Source organism: Dromaius novaehollandiae, chromosome 2, assembly GCF_036370855.1.
Source record: "Dromaius novaehollandiae isolate bDroNov1 chromosome 2, bDroNov1.hap1, whole genome shotgun sequence".
In the NCBI taxonomy this organism is placed as follows: domain Eukaryota; kingdom Metazoa; phylum Chordata; class Aves; order Casuariiformes; family Dromaiidae; genus Dromaius; species Dromaius novaehollandiae.
The window spans coordinates 65,148,931-65,170,494 of record NC_088099.1 but is presented as its reverse complement, the minus strand read 5'-3'; the positions used below and the strand labels follow the sequence as shown (position 1 = coordinate 65,170,494).

General features: G+C 42.5%; 1 protein-coding gene across 4 annotated transcripts in view; it reads left to right on the top strand.

The window, feature by feature from the left end:
* Positions 1-17,599: 17,599 nt before the first annotated feature.
* COBL (cordon-bleu WH2 repeat protein) overlaps positions 17,600-21,564 on the top strand; it is a 169,034-nt gene continuing 165,069 nt past the window's right edge. For all 4 annotated transcript variants that reach the window (XM_064506701.1, XM_064506702.1, XM_064506699.1 and 1 more), the window contains exon 1: positions 17,600-17,921. In XM_064506701.1, the coding sequence (XP_064362771.1) occupies positions 17,878-17,921 (44 nt within the window). In that variant the 5' untranslated portion in view covers positions 17,600-17,877. The remainder of the gene's footprint in view (positions 17,922-21,564) is intronic.

Sequence of the window (21,564 nt, the reverse complement as noted above, 5' to 3'; positions counted from 1 at the left end):
CCAGTCTGAGCTAATCTGGCAGGTCTAACAAAGTTAGATTTCTTTTTTAATTGTCTGCTATTTTTTAGGGGTTGGGTTGGACTTAGGGCACCTTAGCTGGAGAATGCTACCAAACGCGAGGCTAAGCCCTGTCTGATGTCCTGAGTTGAACTTGGCTGTGAGGGAAGCGCAAAGACAGACTGAAGACATTACACTGGGATCTTCTTGCCAGATTAAACTCCCACTTGTCCTAGAAATAATATATACTTTTCTCGTCTAACCAAGCCATGGCTACTATTCAAAGTTCAAGGAATCCATTTTCTACAGTAATTTGTATCTAACTTGAGACTCTGGGGAAAGTTTTAGCACAATTTCAAGTTTCACATTTGACCCCTTATGTGATGGTAATAACTGCAAATACATATCTTTTAACACAAAGAAAAAGTACTGTGATAATAAGGGAAATACTTTTGGGTTCAGTTCTCATGTACATAAAGCTTTTTGTCTGTGAAGAAATGTTTCACTGGTTATCCAGGTTTTTAATCCAACCTGTAGATCCTTTTTAGGCTTTGTTTGCATACTACCTTTCTTTTCTCTCAGGATGAACTGGGAGAGTGAGATCAGTATATTTCCACTCTACAGCCACTGAATGAACATTCAGTTCCACAACAATAGGTCTGGTTTAGGGTGGGATATTTCTTATTTTTTCTAATATAGCCTATCAAAAGGTGCATCAAGAGACCTTTGAGAAAAATTTGAGTTAAAGTAATAAAAGCCTTTTTTTTTGGGGGGGGGGGGCGGTTAGAGCCAAGGTACCCCTAAGGTTTATCTTTACTTAAACAGTTGTAAGAGTTTCCATTCTCCTTCTACGGAGGTGCTAAATAGCCCTAGACTTCAAACATTTCTAGTCTGGCCTTTCTCTTAGGCAGAGCTTTCCTAGAAAGCTCTCCTGCTCCAAAGCGATGTGTGTTGTTCCATGCAACACAGTCCCTGGAGGAAAAGGAGCAACAGTATGTGGTGGTCACCTTTCATGCCTGGAATAATCTCAGAAAAAGAAATGGCTCATGTCCAATCTCTCATCCTATTAATTCCTAAAAGAGTCTAAAGTCTTCTCTTCAGAAGGTTTATGAACATTTTGGGGTGGGAGGGAGAGGGGGAAGAGTTTGTTTCAAATTGCCTTTCATTACAGTAATAGCTTAATTTGGATGAATCTTCAGAAGCTCACACTAAATCCTATGGAAGTTTTGGACTCTAGTATTTCAAGGGCAGAGTCATAAAGTTAGGCCTTTGGGGGGGGGGTTGTTTTTTTTTCATGAAGACATCTGCTTAGGCATTTTCATGGTTTTCCTGTGCACTCCCCCTAATTCATCAGCACAGGTGTTAATTTGATACCTCTAATTCACATGTTCCTGGCTCTCCTAAAGGTTTTAGGATCCTTCTCTTATGTGCTATAGAGTTTTCTCAAATCATTCGAAGTGACACTTCTGGCAAATTTCTGCAACCCAGCATTCTTGACAAGATGCTGAAGTATTGCAAGAGCTGTGCATAAACTGTGACCATAAGCTGTTTTCTTCTTTTCCCTGCCCCCTCCCTATAGATTTTGCCAGTATTTTCTTGTGTGGCATTTAGAATAGCTGTTTTTTGTGGGACAGGATAAATCCTGGCCATTCACATCACTGTGTATAAGAGGCACTGTGTACTGAATTATGATGGATTTGCTATGAAACACAGCTTCAATTTTTTTCATATTCAGTTTCTACTGAGATCTCTGCTCAGAGGCTTTATCAGCCCTGAGGCAGCAAGTTCCTCCATCTGTGTTCAGTAGTTTGATGCCCACAGAGAGAACCTCTCAGCTTGCAGAAACCTATGCAGGACCCTGCTTGGGATCAACTCCCATTTTTTTAACTTCTCTTGTTGGTCCTCAGTACACAAGGTGGGGTTTTATTCTTACATTTCATAGCAGTTTTGTAGCTTGAGCAACCCATACTGCGAAGAAAATGTGAGGAAAGAAAATGACTTTTCTCCTCCTTTCTTTTACTAATAAGTTGTTATTTCCTGAGGCTATCTACTTAACTGCAGCTGCTGTCTGTGCCTGGAAATATTAGAAGAAATGACATTATGGCTGAGTACAGCAGCTTAATCTGTGGTTTCGATTTCTTCTGTATTTGCCACCAGGCCCCTTCGGAGGTGAGGTTATGCTCCCGAGATTGAGTAGGTTCTTAAAGCACATTTAGTGACGGCTTTGTTTTCCCGGGACTGTTTTTCATGGTTGGTGGCGGAAAAGTTTCTTGCCACTCCCTTACCTGAGGTTTATGTAATGGACTGCTGGTACGCGGTGCTCCCTCAGAACTTGTTCCAGCTTGGCAGCACTCGGCTCTCCTTGAGTCACTGCTGCGCGGGCTGGGATTTTCCTTGACTTTGGGTGTAGGTAGGTAATTTCTTGCTACTATGGGTGTTTTGAGAAGCGTCCCTAACAAGATGGCTCCTAAAGAGGTATTGAGAGGGTACAGCTGCTCATGCAAACTCTGAGGTTACAGATTCCAAAAATATGGACCAGCTCTGAGACCCGGCCGTGGAGCTTCCTGCTCTGGCTGTTGTGCTTCACTGAATCAGATACTTGCTGTAAGTGCGTATTCTGGATATCTCTGCCTGCCAGGATCGTCTGAATCTCCTTTCACAACTGTTTTAACACATGTTGTTGCCATTTATGCAGTGCATGTGCATTTTCTCATGGTCTCTGATTCGCTTTCCCACAGGCAAGACTTAAGTGTATCTACCATATCCCAGTGAATGATCAAAATAAGCCTTTCACAGAGAAACAGCGATACCAGATGTAATACCTCTTGAGAGATAACTCTACTGGTGTGAGTCTTCACCTAGAAGCCTCTAGAAATTGAGCGGATCAACCCTGGATGACACTTATAGCCAGCCAAACACTCTGCAAATTGGAAATTTTTCTTAGAAAGAAACACGGCTGTAAACCTAGGGTGAGCAAAAAAAGCAGGACACAACATAAAACAAAGAGCAATAGCGTTATTCAGTTGTTAGTGTATATGACACCACGGGGGCAGTCTGGTAGGCTCACGTCACATCCAGTCGTCAAAGTGCTCTAAAGTGATAGACCTGGACTAAACCATAAAATCAGCTGCCCCCACCCCCAACTCTGCATGTGGTTTGGACAGGGAGGTGCATTTGTCCCTCCAAAGTTATAACCGTTGGCCTAGCAGGATTGCTTGCTGGCAACAAGATAACTTCTCTCTTTTTTTTTCTCCTTGAAAAACTTCTCCTCTCGGGGTTTATGATTCACTTCCTCTTCTCCAAAAAGACAAAGAAAACCCAGCTCATATGTAGCTATCACTGCACACTCCCTGGGAGAGGCTGACAAAAGTGGGTGTTTACTCTTTTGAATTCTCTATGGAGAATTTTTTCTTTTTCCTCCTCACCCATAGGTGGAGCGGAGGACTCTCTCCCATGACTTTTGACAGGAAGCTTGCATTAAAAATAGCACACTTGCTTTCTCGTGGCACCAGAAATGATCCAAAATCTTTGCATTATTTCCCTAGCCTTTTTTGCCAGCTTGCCTTTGCCATTTGTATGCCTGTTATTCTTCACTGGCAGAATGCAAATATATCTGATAGGGCAAAATATCAGTTTCTCTTTTGCTCTCCTTCTTTCTTACTAGCATAATAATGCAATGTTTGTAACACAGAGGCTTCAGGGCACCTTTACTGCCAAACAAAAAATTGTTTATTCTTTCATGTCTGTATTTCTATATTTTGTGGGGGAAACTTTTTCCCAAGCCTACCCTTTGATCCTAAATTACCAGAAGTGTCCTTACAAATTGCTAGCAGCCCCAAAGAGCATACGGAAAGGTTGCACAACATACACGTTCCTGAGAATTAATGTTTAACAATAGAGTGCCACTACTGAGAAGATATCTGTAAACAGTGCTCATTCATATGAGAACCCTTTGCGTGTCTCTGGCAGTGAAGAGCAGATTTCAACAAAACTTACACCCAAGTTATACCGGCCTTACGGTTCCTTTACTCTCGTAAAGCACAGCAAAGCTGATCATCTGCAAAATGAGCTTGTGACCTTACAAGTTACTACACGGACTCTTTGTTTACCCCTCTCTTATTTGCAATTTGCTTGTAGGCATCTTAAATAATGTTACTGCACTTTAGTCACATTTTATCTTGTGCAATCACCTACAAACAAGCATAGATGTTCAGCTGTGAGGTTGCACTCATGAAAATATATAAAAATTTCAGCAAAAGTTGATCTGCACACAGGGGCGCATACTCTGCTTGTGCTTGCTGAAGTTAGCTTGGGCTCCCTGATTAATAGCTACAAAACATTAATCGAGCCCAATGTCCCATTGTAGTATCCAAAGAGAAACTCATTTTTCACAGGTGTGTCACTATCTTCATGGGTCAAACAATTTTTTTTTTTTTTTTTTTACTATTAGAAATAAAGACTTTTGTTGTGGTTGGTTTTGTTTTTCCACAGCTAAAATAGGATTTTGTTGGCCTATACTTGCACTGTTCACCAATGGATCAGGGATGATGGGCCATGACCTTCAGAAGTTAATACGTTACATAACAATAACATAGACATTACGTGAGCAAATGCTAGAATTAGTGTCAACTCCAGAGAGTTTCGGGTCTAAGTGTCTTAACTGCTCCACTGTTTCACAGGACTCAGAGTATGTTGCTGTTGTTTCATGACTGCTTGAAGCTGTTGCTGCCATTGAAAGAAGCAATCACACGCTCACACGCACCCCAAATCAGCTAACCTATCTCAGTTAGCAAAACCCTTTTCTGTTTTTCTTTTTTTTTCCTGGCTTTAACCTGGATAGTTCCCAGGAACAGCTCCCAGCAAGGCTGCAGCAGTGCTCGAGTTCAGTGGGGAGCAGCAGGGCTGTCCCTCCTGCCCCACTTTGAGCCACACCGAGACAAATAGTGTTGCTGTGTGTGTTCAGGAGAGGGGGGGAAAAAAGAGGGTACGGTGTAGTGGCAAGAAAAAAAGACGGAATGGTATTGCTGGGGACAGACAGGCTGGCAAGACTACTTCTTTCATAAATGATGCCAACTTAGATTAGCCTGAAGTGGACCATAAAACTGCATCCTAAATTAAGTTTCATCCCATGTACCCAGTATTATTCATAATTGCTCAGAGCCAAGGAGTCTGCCACAGCCTGGGATAGTATTTAATTACCTTAATATGACATTGTCCTTTTTTCTTCCTAGAATCTCCTTGTTCACTTCCTTTGCCAGCTAATGAGATAGACTACGCTGTCTTAGCATAGCCCAGACTAGCCTCCATCCTACAAACCAGCTGTAGCAGGGAACCTGTGGAAAAAGAAATGTGTAGTCATTTAATTAAAACCCTGCATCGTTATTCAGATGTAACCCTTTTGCCAGGACTTGGCTGGCAGCAGCAAGAGCTGGGTTCACATACAAGGGAGTCACTCCTAAACAGTAACTTGAGACCACACCTGGAAAGCGGTGAAGATTTTACCAAACGAACTAATTTTTCCCATTTGCAAACGGGAATCAAATGGCTTACAAAGTTCTTGTTTGTTTGTTTTTGTTTTTTCTAAGAGACAAATAAACTCTAACCAGGTAGATAAACAAAGCAGTAGTAGCTGATTGTTATAGCTATTCTTTAACTATAATATTCACAGCCTTTTCCTCTAAGAAAGCAATTCCCAGGCTAGACCTTTCCCCATCATCTGCTGTAAGTGAAAGCTGTTTGGCAGGGGAGCAAATCCCAATTTTGAGTGACTGCTGTGGTGGCTGCTCATCTCTCGGCCGGCTCCTCCCGGCCCTCAGCCGTTAACTGAGCTTGACTGAGTGCAGAACTCAAAGCAGATCTTCAGGGAGGCACTGAGATTGTTTTTTCTGTCTCCTACACTGGTACAGGCCTGTAATCTTGTGACCTCCTTGCTAACTAAGCACAGCTGCTAGCTTGCACGAACTGCTGGAAGTTATTGCCTTAGCCTCGAATAGCCACTTACCCAAATATGTTTCACAAAGCTGCAAATAAATTACGAAACCGTTAATATTATTAGAGCTGCAAACTTTTCTCCAGTTTGTAACTCACTATTTCTCAGCAATGCCTTGCATGCATAGTAACAAAACATGCCTCCAAAACTGTTTTGAGCATGGCTGTTGGTGCTTTCTGTTTGCCTCCCCCCTGCCCCACTGGCTGTCCAAAGAGCTGTGGTCTGCTGGGGGCTCCCCTCCCCTCTGGGCACAGAGGTGGGGGACAGGGTGGCGGAAGCTGCCCAGGGTCCAGCACTCCAGCGCGGTGCCACAGGGGGTGAACACACTTTTTCGGTAAGACATTGGAGAATTTGGGGGTACTTCTTCTCTTGTTACCGGTTCCTCTCTTCCCTTTCTCAATCCTTAAACCTTCCAAGCCTTAATTCAATAATTGAAATGTTATTAAGTTTTTTTTTTATTGGCCCTTTTCTTGTTACACATTCTCACAAGACCACTGAAAACATGTTAACTGAAGTTCCCTTCCCTGTGTTTTCCACAGCCTGTTTTCTCACTATACTGTTACTTACAAAAGTACTGCAAAACCACAGGTTTTGTTCTGATAAAATTTAAACAAAGGATGAGTTCCTATCAAATGTGTTGGCTCAGCTGTTGGACTCTACTATTAGCTTCTTTAAATACCTCTCATTAGGAATATTTATTAGGGTCCAGAATTCTGGGATTCAGTTTATCTCACATGTCCTCAGTTTGCCAACAAATCTGACAGTGTAGCCTGGGTGCATTAACAGAGATACCCAAATCCTCGTGGGCATTCAAGAAGCCATAGGCATTTGGAGCTTCCAAGTCAACATGCAAAAAAAAAAAAAAAAAAAGAAAAAAGAAAAGAAAAGTCTAGCTTCGTAAAATAATATATATATGTATAGATATTTTACAGTCTGTATTATATCTATCTGAAAGTCCAAGGCATAGCCATACTTAGTATTTATTCATTAGGAAGGAGTGAGGTATTCATAAAGCGGTATGGTAACAAATGTAATTTCAAGACCTGTGTTTAGACAATAGTCTGGAAATGCAATTGTGAGGTATAAATGAACCACATTGTATAATTTTCTAAGGAACCACCTCAAAACTGAAAACCCAGGAGGAAGGCTTTTGGGAAGTAAACTAAATTCGAGGTGACACTCTTGTGAATGTCATACTCTTTTTAAAAAGGTTAAAAATGCCACGTTTTAAGTTCCATAAATTGTCCAGTTATTCTACTATGCTGTGACATTAAAATCTTACAGAATGGGAAAATTATACATGAGCAAGGATGACTGTGCATTGGGGGCTTACCTATAGTTTAAGGTACCCCGTGAGCTTGGTAATGATCCAGCTAGGCTTGGCCAAGTCCTTAAAGAATGGTTTCAGCTGTAGTGAGCTGAAGTAGCTACGGGGGAGGGCACTAAAACCTTCAGTTTGGAAAATCGTTTTTTTTTTCACTAGGAATGCTATCACATGCTGTCATATAGAAGACAAAAAGTACAGGTAACAGTGATGTAGAGGCGCACTGCTTCTGGGGAGTGACACCCTTTGGGAATTCTGATTGAAGGGGTGAGTAAAGCACTTTCCATGTCCCAGATCATCCTGTTTGCTTCAAAAGTTTGCAGCACATAAACCTGGAAAGTCTGTTTTACATTGGGAAAAGGATCAGAGAGGCTAGTAGGAGCAGGGTGTGACCCTGCAGAGAAGCTGTTACTCTGCATTCCTCATGCAGCACGGGCTGTTGTAGATCTCTTACGACAACCTACCACAGAAGTCGAGCTCCACCTCGGATTGTCTTGCACAAGAAGCAAATTGTGTTGCCAGACTATGGCAGTACACACAAATGTTTACAGATGGGAGCTGACTGCATGCCTACATGAGGGCAGGACCATCTGACAAGTGTGAATGCTACCACCCTTTTAGTTGCTACTACATAATCCACCATTTCTGGGAAGCAGATGCTTCCAAAATCACAGCCAGTGATTTTCATGCACACACACACGTTCCCTGTCTCACAGGTGATGCATCCTCAGGAGATTATCTTCTGTGCATACAGGTAACATGGATAAGCTGAATACTGATCGCACTGAGCAGTGAGACATCTTCACAGAAGCCACGACCTAGGCCACAAAGGCAGCTACTATTTTACATAGCTGGTTACCACATGTGCACACATATGGGGTGTTACTGGAACAGACTCTTACTTCCTTCATAAATGTGGGACTGGTGCTATGTCATATGCAGAACATGTATGAAGGGTAGAAATGTCACCCTCTTGTTTACCATTTTCCCTGGGAAAATTGCAGGGAAGCTGTAGATTGTAATATATCAGTTGATTAGACAGTTGGAAAATTAAATATTGTTTTGAGTTAACGTTTCCAAGGATTTATATATGCATTTTAGTTCAGTTGTGTTCATTGAAGTCAGTGTGACTTTGGGGGATTAAAATGCCAATTAGGGCTGTGAAAGCACTTCCATTGTTATTATAGGCATCAATTTAAAGTATTTTAAGAGGGTTTATACTTTCACTTGTGATCTCCTATTCAAAGAAAAAATACTTACATAGAGATCTGTGGGCTTTTTTTAATAGTTCATCAAGTTATGAATAAGTGTAAAAGTTAAACAAACTAAGGTATTCTTTAAATCTCTATGGATACATATTTCTCTACTAAAGAGGGTGTGGTGCATATTCTAGACCTATAGTGGCTACTAAAGCATTTTTGGTGATACTTATATTGTATGAAAAGATCAGTTGGTCTCTGCAGGACTCTTGTTTTTCACTCTGTCATCCCTCTCTGTTGAGAGAAGAGATGGTGGAGAAAAGGTGGGGCTTTGGCTCGCTACTTTCTCATCTGGAAAACAGAGCTGTGCCAACACACTGGGCAACAAGCGCCGTGCCAGGCGTAGGCTGCTGCAGGCAATGTGCTTGCCACAGGGGCCGAGGAGAAACCAAGCACGGCTCTCAGCACCATGGTTTGCTTTCTGGGCTGTCCCTGCAGCAATGCTGTGGTGCTCTGCCCCGTCCCAGGCCTTGGAGCAAATTCACAAGTGAGCTTTGGAAGCTGGTTATTCTGGTCACCTGCCATGAACAGTAGGAAATTGGTGTTCTTTATTTACAGATTAGGGTTGTTCTGTATGTATTCTTCCAAAGTAACTTAAAGTAGCTGCTTTGTATTGTTAATGCACAGAACCGGAGGTAATCTTCATACTGTGCATGCCCTGGATAACTGCAGATGACTCATCCGAAGAAAGGGAATGTTGCTTCATTTTAATTATGTCATAATTTGTACTCCACCCCTAGCCTAACATTAGAGTGTGAGGAGAGCTGACAACCTAAGAGAGGACACAGAAATAAAACCCTTCCAAAGGTTAATGGACCATCGTATGTAAGGTAGGGGGTATTAACGCACGTTAGAGACTCCTTTTTCCTTGATGTTGTTCTAGTCAACGGCAGATTTCTCTGAAAACTAATGTAGTTACAGAGGATTCTTGGGTGCACCGAAATAAGTGACTACAGATATGATTAAGAGATGATTAGCATCACATGCAGGAGGAAGAGGGGAGGAAATTAAAGAAAAACATGTAAAAAGCCCAGTCAGTACTGCCCTTGTTTGCAGGTGATGTGAAAAATTGGGCAAAACCAGCTGGAGCCAGTGGAAAACCTCTCACTAGTAACAGTAGACTTTGAATCAGGGCAGTCATGTTCTCCTGATGATCCGTATTTCCTCCATCCCTCTTTCTCACCAATTTATCTCTTCCTGCATCCTTATTAATTCAAGGAGAGTTTTTCTTGTTTCTAATTATGTATCGCTTACAGGAGCGGTGTGAGGAAGGTGACCACACCATTTCTGAAGAGAAAAGCATTACCTTGTCTTGTTCCTGGGTGAGCGCATCTGTCTAGTAACACTGTGGTGAAGCAACTGTGTACTTTGTCTCAGCCCAAGTTCTCCTGGTTTAGTACAACTGGACATCGTTGGAAGACCTTCGTTCCTCTTCCTCTGCCCTGCCCAGCTACCTGATACCTTCTGGTAACAAAGAGAAGCAGCAAGATTGGTCTCAAGGTATGTTAGGAAAGAAGAAGAAAAAAGTATTTTGTCACCTATTTTACGTCAAGCTGTAAAGCCTCTGAAATGTATGAAGGGTGGTCTAAGAGTTAAGACACCTTTGCTGCGAAAGATCCAGGTTAGGCCTCAAAAGGGAGGGTGGTGGGGAAGCAACCCTCTGCAATTGTGGACATGCCGGGTTGTGGCAGTGGTTAGAAAAAAATTATTGTACATAATGACAATCCAAATATGCCCAGTGGGAATTCCTTAAGGTAAGTTTTTTCCTTATTTATCTCCTCGCTTTTGTAACCTGAGTCTGATTTACATATAAGGCGTTACGCAGTTCAGTTGTCAAACTTTATCTGACTTCTCTGGATGCTTTCATGGCCACAGGAGCCACTGAAGCTCTATCCTTAAGGGCTCTGATTCTCATACTAACATAATTCAGTGATTACAGCGGTTTCAGGTAGTCTGTATGTGGGGTGGGAATGCATGACAGGTATGCCTTTTGGAGAACATTTAATAATTTAACAGCACACAGTTATTCAAGTCCATGTTCAGTTCATGGAAAATTCTAGAGATAAAATGTTGAAGAGTCATATTTTTATTAATGAATCAAAAAACTTAAGTGTAATATTGGTGAGTTTTCACATGTATGTAAATCTTTGTGTGCTTTAAGGTGGTGTTCAGCTAAGGCCACTGTGAACTAAGTAACTAAATAGAAATTGCAGCACCAAGCATGCCACTCTTCTGGGTTTTTTTGCACAAATATGTATGTATCTGTCTGTATTGTAGCATATTACTTCTGATAAAAATACAGGCCCAAATGATGTTTTCATTTATGTTGCTGTAAATCAGGGTTAACTGCCTTACATGAGGTGCATCAGATGTGATACAAGTATAAAATGAGAATAGTGTAAGGAACCATGAAAAATCTACAAAATCTAGGCTGCTTTTAATCCATCTTGAAATTTTAAAATGAAACCTTGAGATACTAGTATTATATTAATTATTGAAACTTTCTAAATTTCAATGAAAAACTATGTGGAAACATCTAATTAAAAGTGGGAGAAATTTTAACCCGGACTGTGAGCTATAAAATAGTTTGGGACTTTTAAAATAAAGTTTATCTCATACAGTGCTACATATTTGGAGAGGACTGTAAGGGGATATAATTCTTCTGATTATAACTTGACCACATTATAGATAGGAAAATAGATATAGCCTCCTTGAAATAGAAACTCTGGTATTAAGTATTCAGTAGCTCAGTTTAGAAATCTTTTTTACGGGCAATCCGTCATGGCAAGGACTGACTTACTTCAAAAGTGACTTCACCACTTTGAAGCTTAACTTTCATTTAAAAGTCAGTGTTAGAAGAAAGCATTCCTCGCTGCCCTTACTTACAACATGAACAGTTCTTGTTCAAAGGGAAGCTGGATTACAATATACGAGAGGGGCCCCGAGTAGTTTACACAGTGAAGCCACATTTTGTTGTGCATGTAATGTGCTGTATAAGGAAAATTGGGAATATGCCATGTCAATAGCTTATATAGAGATTTCTAGTTTCTTAATTAGAAATAGACAATACATGGAATGTCCCTTCTGCTGTCTTCTTGTCACTCCTACCCTGCTTTACAAAAGCACAGTCTATCTGTAGCTGAATCACTGGAAGAGTGTCATGCCAAAGTGTTATGCTCTGACTTCACACCACATCTAAATGAACTATTTTCAGAAAAGTGAGCCTCTGTGCAAATAACTTTCCATCAAAGTTCTTTGTTTCCCTCTCTGCTGGCTCTATTAGGCTGAATGGTCCTAAAGATGTACTTTTCTTTCAAGAAAATACTGATTCTGAGCCTGGCACAACACATTCTCATTAGAGAAGGGAGTAGTGTTTGAGGGACTTTGAGTGGTGCTGGCTTTCGGGAGGCAGTGAGTGTCCTCTATAAAATGTTGCTTTGACAATGTCAGGCTCTCCTCGGCTTGATGAACAAAGTGCAAAACCCTTGCAGGGAGAAATGGCCATAAGCAGGTCACCCTGACCAACGCTCTCAAGAAGGATTACCCAGTTCAGTACAGCTGAGCTACTTTTACATCGATTAGCTAATGTTTTGATTCAAGTTTATTTTGCAGGCTGGTACAGACTGTCCTAATGCTTTTTTCAGTCATATAGTATGATATGCTGTTAAAGATTTTTTTTTTAATTTTCACTGGGTAATTTTATTGCCTTCTCTTACATGGTTGATATAATAACCCAAAAGTATAACAGGTGAGCATGAATAATGCAAAGCTTATTCTCATTTTGGGAAGAATCTTACAGTAGCATTTTCCCTCGGAAAGCTCTGAACATAGCCGTGCCTAAGAATATGAGATCTGACTCTTTTGGTGAGACCAGTCATCTATCTAGTTAATTATCCTTTCATTGGTTGTGATTTAATTGCTGACGGGGGCTGGTGTTTCAATTCCTGGAAAAAAAAGTTCACATAGTAGAGAACAGTGGCTATAGAAGGCTACTTCTCCAAAATGTATAGATTGATATGTTAGAGAAAAGCAATCATCTGTAAAACTCTTGCGGAAAAAAAGAAAGAATGGTAGAATAAGGATATAATTAACATTCAACCTTTAAAACAAAATCCTTAAAGAGTCTACACTTCTTAGATTCAGGACTATGTCAGCACATTATAGAGACGTACCAGGTTCAGTCTGTTACACTGATGTCTGCTGTGCCCATTTTTAACCACATTTAATATAACCCACTTTTAATTTCCTGATGGCCAAGATCACAGAAACTCCTTTTATTTAGTTTAACTGTTTTCCCTTCTCCCTTCATGTATATCACATTCCATACTCTGTACGTGTGGCCCAAAATACTCTCTAAGGCAAAAGGACCCTGGCTTTCTGTAATAATTTTACCCAAAGTGACAGTGCTAGATCTGTCCTGCAGGCCCTGAGCACTCATGCTTGGCCAGCTCTGAATCAAATGACTTCTGTTGAGCGGCCATGCACAGCCACTCTCTCTCCAGCCCACGCTGAGGTTTGGAGGCAGGAGCAGAGGTTTCCTCAACAGCTGCTTCCAAGCGAAGGCTGGGAAAAGCTCTCCAGCTTTTTGCATCAAGCAAGCAATTATGCACACTCCCAATTCCTTCTTCCAGGAGTTTAATACCCTCTGAACTCTTGACCAACTTCAGTAAGCTTCAGGAGATAAAAGAAGGTTGTCTGAAAGGACCTCACCTTTCAGGACAGAATAGGTCTGGAGATAACTAAAGACAAAGGGCAAACTTCAGTATGTCTATGCACACAGTAGGTGATTACCTGGTAACTCAGAAGTAATACAAACGATCCTGGCTGTAGCTACATGATATATAATATAAAACCTATGTCCATATCCCTGTGCTCGTTCAGATGGCTTCTTGGACATGTAGTCATACGATTACTACCTTTATTAGTTCCTCCTCTCTTCCTCAGGAGACCCAGTTACACCACAGACTTGTTAAAATAAATCTCTAAAACCATACGGAGAAATAAGATCAGTGTTTCTTAGATTCTCAGAGCAGGAACTACTTTTTGTTCTCTCCTAAATGTTGTACGCTGTGGAACTGAGTCATAAATGAGGCTCCTAGGCACAGCACTAGACAAGTAAGAGAAACAAAAGAAGTACCAGACACTTGTCAGTGATTTGCTGTGCGACTACGGACAGAGTCAAGGACAATTTGCATAACCCAGTTCCCCCCTGAGTGCCCCTAGGCATTAAATAACTGTCTTTCTAAAGCAAGTTCAGTCTCTTGGCTTTTGATAATGTTACGCTAGTATCATAGGGACTAATGATGAATTAATATTTGTTCAAAAAAATTTGCATCAGTTTTATTTGTTTTTTGACAGGCTTCTCTAAAATTGATATCATTTGCTCATGGCTATTTTAAGTTCCCAATAAAACCAATAGGACCTATAGGGTTATATCCCCAAACAACTTATTGGAGAAGGGTGGTTCTGGGACTCAAGGGTGCAACAAGCCCAGAAAATTGATTTTTCCCTTCCATTTTTCCCGTGGATAGGAAAATAAAGGAATTTCATGAGCTTGAGGCTACACAGTTCCAACTGTTACATAGCCAGGGATCTTGCAGTAGCACAGCAAATCTACTCTCTTACATAAGGCTTAAACTGCAACTTCCAGATTACTTAGAGTGGGAAAAAGAGTTGGGCTTATGTGACAAAAATGTGTATTTGCTATTAACTAAAATCCCCCACATTAACTAACTTCTATTCACAATCTTTTCCTATTATAAATTCAGGTTTGTTATATTTTTACCCTGCTGTTTAAGCTCAAACCTGGCTTCAAATTCTAGCATGATCCTCAAGCAGCTAAGTTGTAGCAAAAGTTATAAACTGCTAGATTAGAGAAAAGTCTTGGATAACTGATGTATATTAGCTAATCCTGACCTAATTTTAACTTCTTTTTGCTACATTAGGAAAAAAAAATTCTTTGTTATTAGACTTGTCTTACTAGATTCCTAACATGTTCAGTTAAGTTTATAGTATAAACTAAAATTCCTGAAACATGGTGAGATAGTTTTATCAGAAAAAGAATGTAGTCTTAGAGGTTTGATTCAGTAATACAATTAGCAGTGAAGGTCAAGAAAATTAGGAATAATGTTTTGAAGACTGGATAAAAGCAAAAACATGAAATTGCTGATTAATAAAGTATCATTTTGTAAGGTATTTAATAGCAAGGGTAAGGTATTTCATAGCTAAGATGAGGTATTTCATAGGTATTTCATAGCAAAAATGAGGTATTTCATAGGTATTTCATAGCAAAAATGTTGTCATTGAAATGCCTTAATATTCTTAGCAAATATATTGAGGAGGTCATCTAAGTGGAGATGATCGATGGTGAAACTGTACGGACCAGAAAGCGTTAAAAAGTCAGTCCTGGGTGGCATTGCACATACTCAATCTCACAGACATTTTATGGGATTTGCACAGCCCCTCTTAGGGCTAATGCCCAATGCCTAAAAAATTAATGTAGCCTCCGACTGTGGAAATTACAGTGCATTCTAAAAACGCTCCCTTGGCCCTTTTCGAGAATTGGGCCTGGTGCCAAGAAGTCTAGCGAAAGGCAAATGCCATGCGGTGCTGCAAAGAGCGGCTGTAGGTACTGTGCTCAGACCTTCAGCCGGCTAACTACGACTGCAGAGTTTGGGCTATGGCCTGTGCTGCTATTCCTAGCCCTCAGAGAGGTACTAAGATGATGATTTCAGTGATTCATAGGTTTTTGCTCTTTCACTGTGTTACACAAAATGAAGTAAACATAATAAGCCGATACTATTGTTTGCTGGTTTGTGCTTTGTTGTGGCAGCTTTTATATGCCTACAGAAAGGTGTCTTAGAAAAGAAGAATGGTATCAAACAGAAAATGTTTACACAGTCCTGTTAGGATAAACTGACGTGAAATGGTGAAGTCAATAGGAGAGGGTGAGAAAAAATGGAACATAAACAGAACTACCAATGTGCAGAGAAGACGGTGAGGTGGTTGCTCCATGACGTAAGAGCGGAAGAGGTCAGTAGCAGGGAGAGTCAGGGCAGCAGGGTGGCAGTGAGAGGTGCCAATGGGAAAAGACCAATGTGGATGGGATGAAGGCCGAGCACACCTTTGGAATGAGGAAACAAGGGCATACAGTGTAATAGAAATCACGCTTGAGACAGAGGAAGTTATTTTGGGTTTTTGAAATAAATGGAGCAACGTAGCTCTTCAAGGATGTAGACATGGGAAGGCCTGGCGTTCCTGTATGTGTTTTGTGCCCATGCAGCCTTAGCATATATTCTAGGAGAGGAAAGAGTATGTTTGGGTTTAGGAGGAGAAAAGAGAGATGAAAAACTAACTAAATGATCAATAGAGCTATGAAATCCCGTTACAAATTATTAGACAGTGATTCACTGCTGGAGCTATTGTAACTAACAGTGTGCATCCCCTGAATCCACTCCACTTGCAAAATACACATGTAAACCAGTCTATTTCTTTTCATAACGAAGCAAATTAAGAACATGCAAGTGGTTCATTACTTTGGCTCAGATGAGCAGGAGTAATTATTGAACCATGGTGACTGAATCAATGTGTATTAATCACTTTTACCCATTTTAATAGGGAAATTAGAGATCAATAATGTTTCATTTTTGTGAATTTGTATTTTTGTTTCTCTAAGTATGGCTAAGGGAGTCAGCTGCCTCTCTTACCCTTAGGCCCTCTGTATATGTGTGGAGAAATGGGAACAGAAAACAGCTTCTTAATTTTCTGCTGGGAAGAAGAGCCAGGAATGAAGGGGAGAGACCTAAAGTCATCAAAGTGAGAGGAGACGAAATTAAGGATGACCATATTACAATAAATCTTTTATTATACATTGAGATAGAGGCACAAAAACAGATATTGTGATGATAATGCAAAATCCTCAGTACAAGATAGAGAAAGGTAGAGGTTTACTGTAATCTTCCATTCATGCAGTACAGAAAAGATGAATGTTTTTTTCCTTTCTGTTATTGGCACATTAATCCAATGTCTAAATGTTTCCAGGGGGTTATGATCTGCCTGGTGTGGCATTTTCTCAAAGATAGCAAAGCCATCATTTCCATGCAGTGGCTGACATAGATTTACCAAGTTCTGCTCCCTGAGGAACCTTTCTCTCACTTTTTGGGCCAGAGAAGTTGCTCGCATTCCTGCCGGATGCTGGGCTGAGCGAGGCACTGTCGGATGGGCAGAGCAGGCGCAGATGTGAGCTGGAGATCTGGCTGAAGGGAGGGAAGGGCTTGGGGAAACGGGCGATCATTAACAGCACAGCCTGTGGGACTGTCACCAGTGCAGCTATGGGAAAAAGTAAGTAGGGGATCGCTCCCCTTCACCGCTCACAGTCACTCGCTGGAGTTTCTCACCTTCAGCCTGCTCAGACAGTTTGCTCCCGTCTCCCACAGCCTGACCTAGCTGTCCTCTCTCCTGTCCTCCCACCACAGCTGGGAAGCCAGGTGGAGATGCAGGGCAGAGAAACTCCTGAAAAGCCTGAGAAAGGCCAGGGAAGCCCGAAATGGCGCGTCCCGGAGAGCAAGCATTCCCCGCGGTGACCTGAGCCAGGTCCCTGTCTCCGGCTTGGTTCTCCTTCCGCGCACAAGCGCTACAGTTGCTCTCCTAGGATAAAGGCAGTGAGGTAAATATTTCTGAAACGGTGTATTAAGATGTTAAAGTGCCACCTACGTCGCCACACAGGGCGTGCTCGTGAACCTGCCTCGTGCCGGGGTGAGAGCCTTGCCAGGCTGAGGGGACAGGGCGTCTGCGCCGCCTGCCCCGGCTCACTGCGCTCCATGGCACATCCCAGCAGGAGTCCGGGCGGCGCCTGGTCCCTCACCTTCGCGCGGCTCCCCTGACCGCAGCCGCCTAACTAACTTTAACCGAGCTGCTCCCGCTGCCGCCGAGAAGCACGAACGACACAAACCAGGGCAGCGGGCACACGGGGCCGCTCTGGCAGCGCCTCCGCGGGCACGGCCGCGCCGCGGCGCCCCTCCCGGTGCCCTCCCCCGCGGAGGAAGCTCCGGCGCGGCGGCGGCGGGCGGGGGCCGGGCGGTGCGCGCCGAGTGCCGCGGCGCTGCCCCGCGGGCGGCTGCCGCCCGCTGCTGCGCTGCCGCGGGGGCGTCCAGCGGGCACGTCGCTGCCCGCCCCGGGAGCCGTTTCTTAATCACTATCTTCCTACTATCTTCCTTTTTCCTTTTTTTTCTTTTCTTTTTTTTTTTTTTTTTACCCCCGACCTTCGCCCCGCTGGCGCGCCGGGAGCGGGCGCGGAGCGGCGGCCGCCCATGGAGACGCTGGTGCACCCGGGGGCCGGCAAGCCCCCCAGCGGGTAAGGGGGCCCCGCGGGCGGGGCGAGGGCAGGGCGGGCACTGCCAGGGCGGCGAGGCGCGGAGCAGGGATTTGCTTTGGGGTGCCCCCCCCTCCCCGGTTTGGAAGGAGCGCTGCTTACTTTGCCCGGTCTCTTCCTGCAGGAACCCCGCGGGGGTTCGTTGCGCGTCGGTAGTGAAGACCGCTGGTTGGAAAAGTGCGTGTGGTTGGGGTTTTTGTGTGTTGTGTTGTTTTTATATATATATATATATATATATATATATATACACTTTTTTTTTTTTTTTTTTTTTTTTGCACACTGCGCCGTGCCTCGGTCGGGCGCTCCGCGGGCCCGGCGCAGAGGCGAGGCCGCGCTGGTTGCAGGCGGCATCGTGGCCCCTTCCCCGCTGCCGCCGGGCCGGGGGCGCCGCGCCGCCCTCCGCAGCCGCTGCCCGCAGCCTCCGGCCTCGCCTGCTGCCCACGCGGTAGCGTGCAGCTGCCAGAAGCCTCGGAAAGGTTTATTCAGCCCTTCCTTCCTTACCCCCACTGCCCGGTCGTGGTAAAGGAGACGAAAAAAAACCCGCCAAAACCCGCTGGCACGCTCAAATTAAAAATGCCCTTTTTTTTTTTTTTTAAGACTCAGTCAGTAACCCGCGGTGCTGGACAGGCCCCTCCAGCATCGAGCTCCCTCCGAGACCCTTCGCCACCCCCAGTGCTTGCTGCGGTCGTGGACACCCACGCCGGCTGCTTTTCAAAGTTTCTAGTGCCTTCTGGCGACATGCACCTATTTAATAGCTGTAGCGGACCCGTAGTAGTCAACCTTAGTGTGAACCACGGGTGGATTTGGAGTTCTTAAATAAATACAGAATATAAAGTAGCAAATTAGTCAGGCCATTAACTAAAGGCTGAAAGCAGCACCAGCGTGAAGTCTGCAGTGGTCTCTTTTGTCCGAGTAGAAGCTGGGCAAGTTTTGAGAGCTGTGCTGTCTGCTCATAGCGATTTACTGCTCTACTTCACACTGCCTGCATGTATTGAAAAAGAGTGGGATTGGTTCAGAAGCTCTTCCGTTTTAGTTATAATATCTATGTCATAAATTCATTGTCAACTGAATAGAAAACAGTTTTAAAGTCTGTGTTGATAGACTACGGTAGTTTTGGTATGTTTAGTTTCCTTAGTTTTTATACTGAATGGGAGGTCTTCCAGTGCGTAACTCAAAAGTTAGGTGGAACGGGGGGCGATGGATGAAGGGAAAATGTCACTGCTAGTGCTGTATTAATAAAAACTCCATGTGAACGACTTGCAGAGCATAATATAGCTTGATGCTTTGTTGTAGGTTGGTTAATCTCTGTTCAAAATTAGTCTATTTGCTTGTGACTCTTTAACCTTTTAAAGAAAAGCAATAGATATAATGTGCCTTCCTTGTATGTCCTTGTAAAGATTTGATTTAGTAGTGTAGCTGTTCTCCGGAATTCTGATGAAGAGATCTGGGATGCAAACTTAAATATGTGTTTTGAAGAGTAACCATCCCTCTCAAATGTAACGTTGATTAAAAGACCTGTCCTGATTGCTAGGCATCAAAAGATTCATTAAAAAGTTTCAACTTTGAACAAGAATCCATATTATTAATGCATCTCAAAGATGAAAACTGGTAGGATTCTGAGAGATTCGCTGAAGTCCCAGGGGCTTTATTAACCAAAGGTCCATGATATCTATATAGTCAGTTTTATCACTTTAAACTTAAAGTGGATTGCATGGTCAGACTCTGATATCACATATATGAACAGAAATTAGAGTAGCTGCATTAATTTCAGTCACCTTGTTCCTGACCTGGTGTAAGGAGGAGAACTTAGGCTTAAGGTTAGAGGCAGCTAGGATCACATATAGCTCAGAGCGTGGGTGCTAATCTGCTCCTGCTGAACCTGATTGCAAAGCTGTCATATGCATTAACAAGGAAAGACTGTATGTTTTATCTTAATTCAGTTAAGAGTTGAAATACCGTTGCTTTTTCTTGGAATTTCAGAGTTCTCATTCTGGCTAAGTCCATGCTGTGGGTGATGGTTTCGCTGGGACAGTTCTAAATTCCCAGAATTACTAGCCTGAGCACTGGGAATGGGTGGGTATTTGGTTCCTAACTAGGTTTTACTCATTCAGTGGAGAAATCCACCAGGACCAGGAAAATGTGTCAGGAAGACAGCTTCATCTATTCTTGTTGATTCCCTTGTGAATCCGAAGGTGACCTGCCCCTATGGAACTTGTCAGGGGAACGTGTAATTTAAGGGGACTATGGCACAAGTATATTCCTTTATATGGGAGGAGAAAGGCTGTATAAATTTCTAGCTTATTGTTTGGGTTAGCTTGCAGTTATGAAAGCAAGAGGTTAAAATGACAGTGGCTTTACAATTTTAGACAAAATTTAGGCAGACCTGTTTTGTCTCTATGTAAATCATTAATAGCTCTGTTAAGAGTTTCCTTTGTTAAACTGAACAAATGTAATGTATCATTTGGTACAGAGTAGAAGACAGAAGAAGACACTGCTGTGTGTCTTAGGCGGATAATTTGACATGTATTTCATGACACAGCTGCTTGACCACTGTGCATTTGAAAGCAGGATACTGTTTTTTGTTTAAATGGCAAAGGAAAAAGTTTGTCTTGGTGCTACAGGGTTTTTCCCATTTCTTAATTTCAAGAGTAGTTGTAGGCTTCACTACGAAGAATTTTATTATTACTAATTGCTAGGCATGAGTTTTGTAAAGCTTTATGGGGCTTCATAGCGCTTCATTTAATTAACATTAATTTTAGATGATGAAGGTGAATTTAAGAAAAGCAGTAGCAGCACCAGAAGTGAGAATTTGTTCTTCTGTAATTGTGCAACGGGTGCTAGAAGAGAGAAATGTTTCCTAGGGCTTTGGTGCCTGCACCTGCACTCATTTTGTTAGTGAGAGCAGAAGTAGGCCTTCGTCTCTGCATTTCTTGAACATCTGGTTAGTGAATTTATTGACTATAATTGGCATATGTCTGTCCTAAGTGGCATAGAGGAGTCGAGCCTAAAATGAGGACTTTTAGGATCAATTCTGTTCTGGTCTGTTAGGGACCCTTCAAAGTGCAGAGCATCTTCACCTGTCGCTGAAAGCATCTTCATCTCTTCCCGAAACCAGGGGCTTGGTTCTCCATGCCTTTTCATTCGAGCACAGAAAAACTTCCTGGGTAAGTCCCGGGCAAAGCAGTTAGGTCCTGATTCAGGAAAAAGTCTCTATATTAAACAAGATGTGTTTATGAGTAGGACCTTTATTTTCTGTGCTTAAGCTTCCTTCACTGTCTCACAGGCCCTTACAATAATCCTCAGCAAACACAGGCACACACACTAGTGCCACCTGCTTTGGAGTGACTTCAGAAAAAGACTGTGAAACACCAGTAGCATTTACATGCAGAACTTGGGAAAGCAAACCCTCAGCTAAAGAATAAATCAAGCAACTTCTTGGTATTATTTTATGCCTAGCCCACACAGTTAGGCAGGTTACTTTGTGAAGCTGCACGTCTAGCCTGAAAAAAGAAGTTTTTATTATGCATATGTATGCATATGCTTAGCATATTATTTGGAAACCTTGCTTTAAAAAAGCCTGAAGAGAGCTGTTTTCCGTAGAACACTAAAATACTAATGTTTCCTG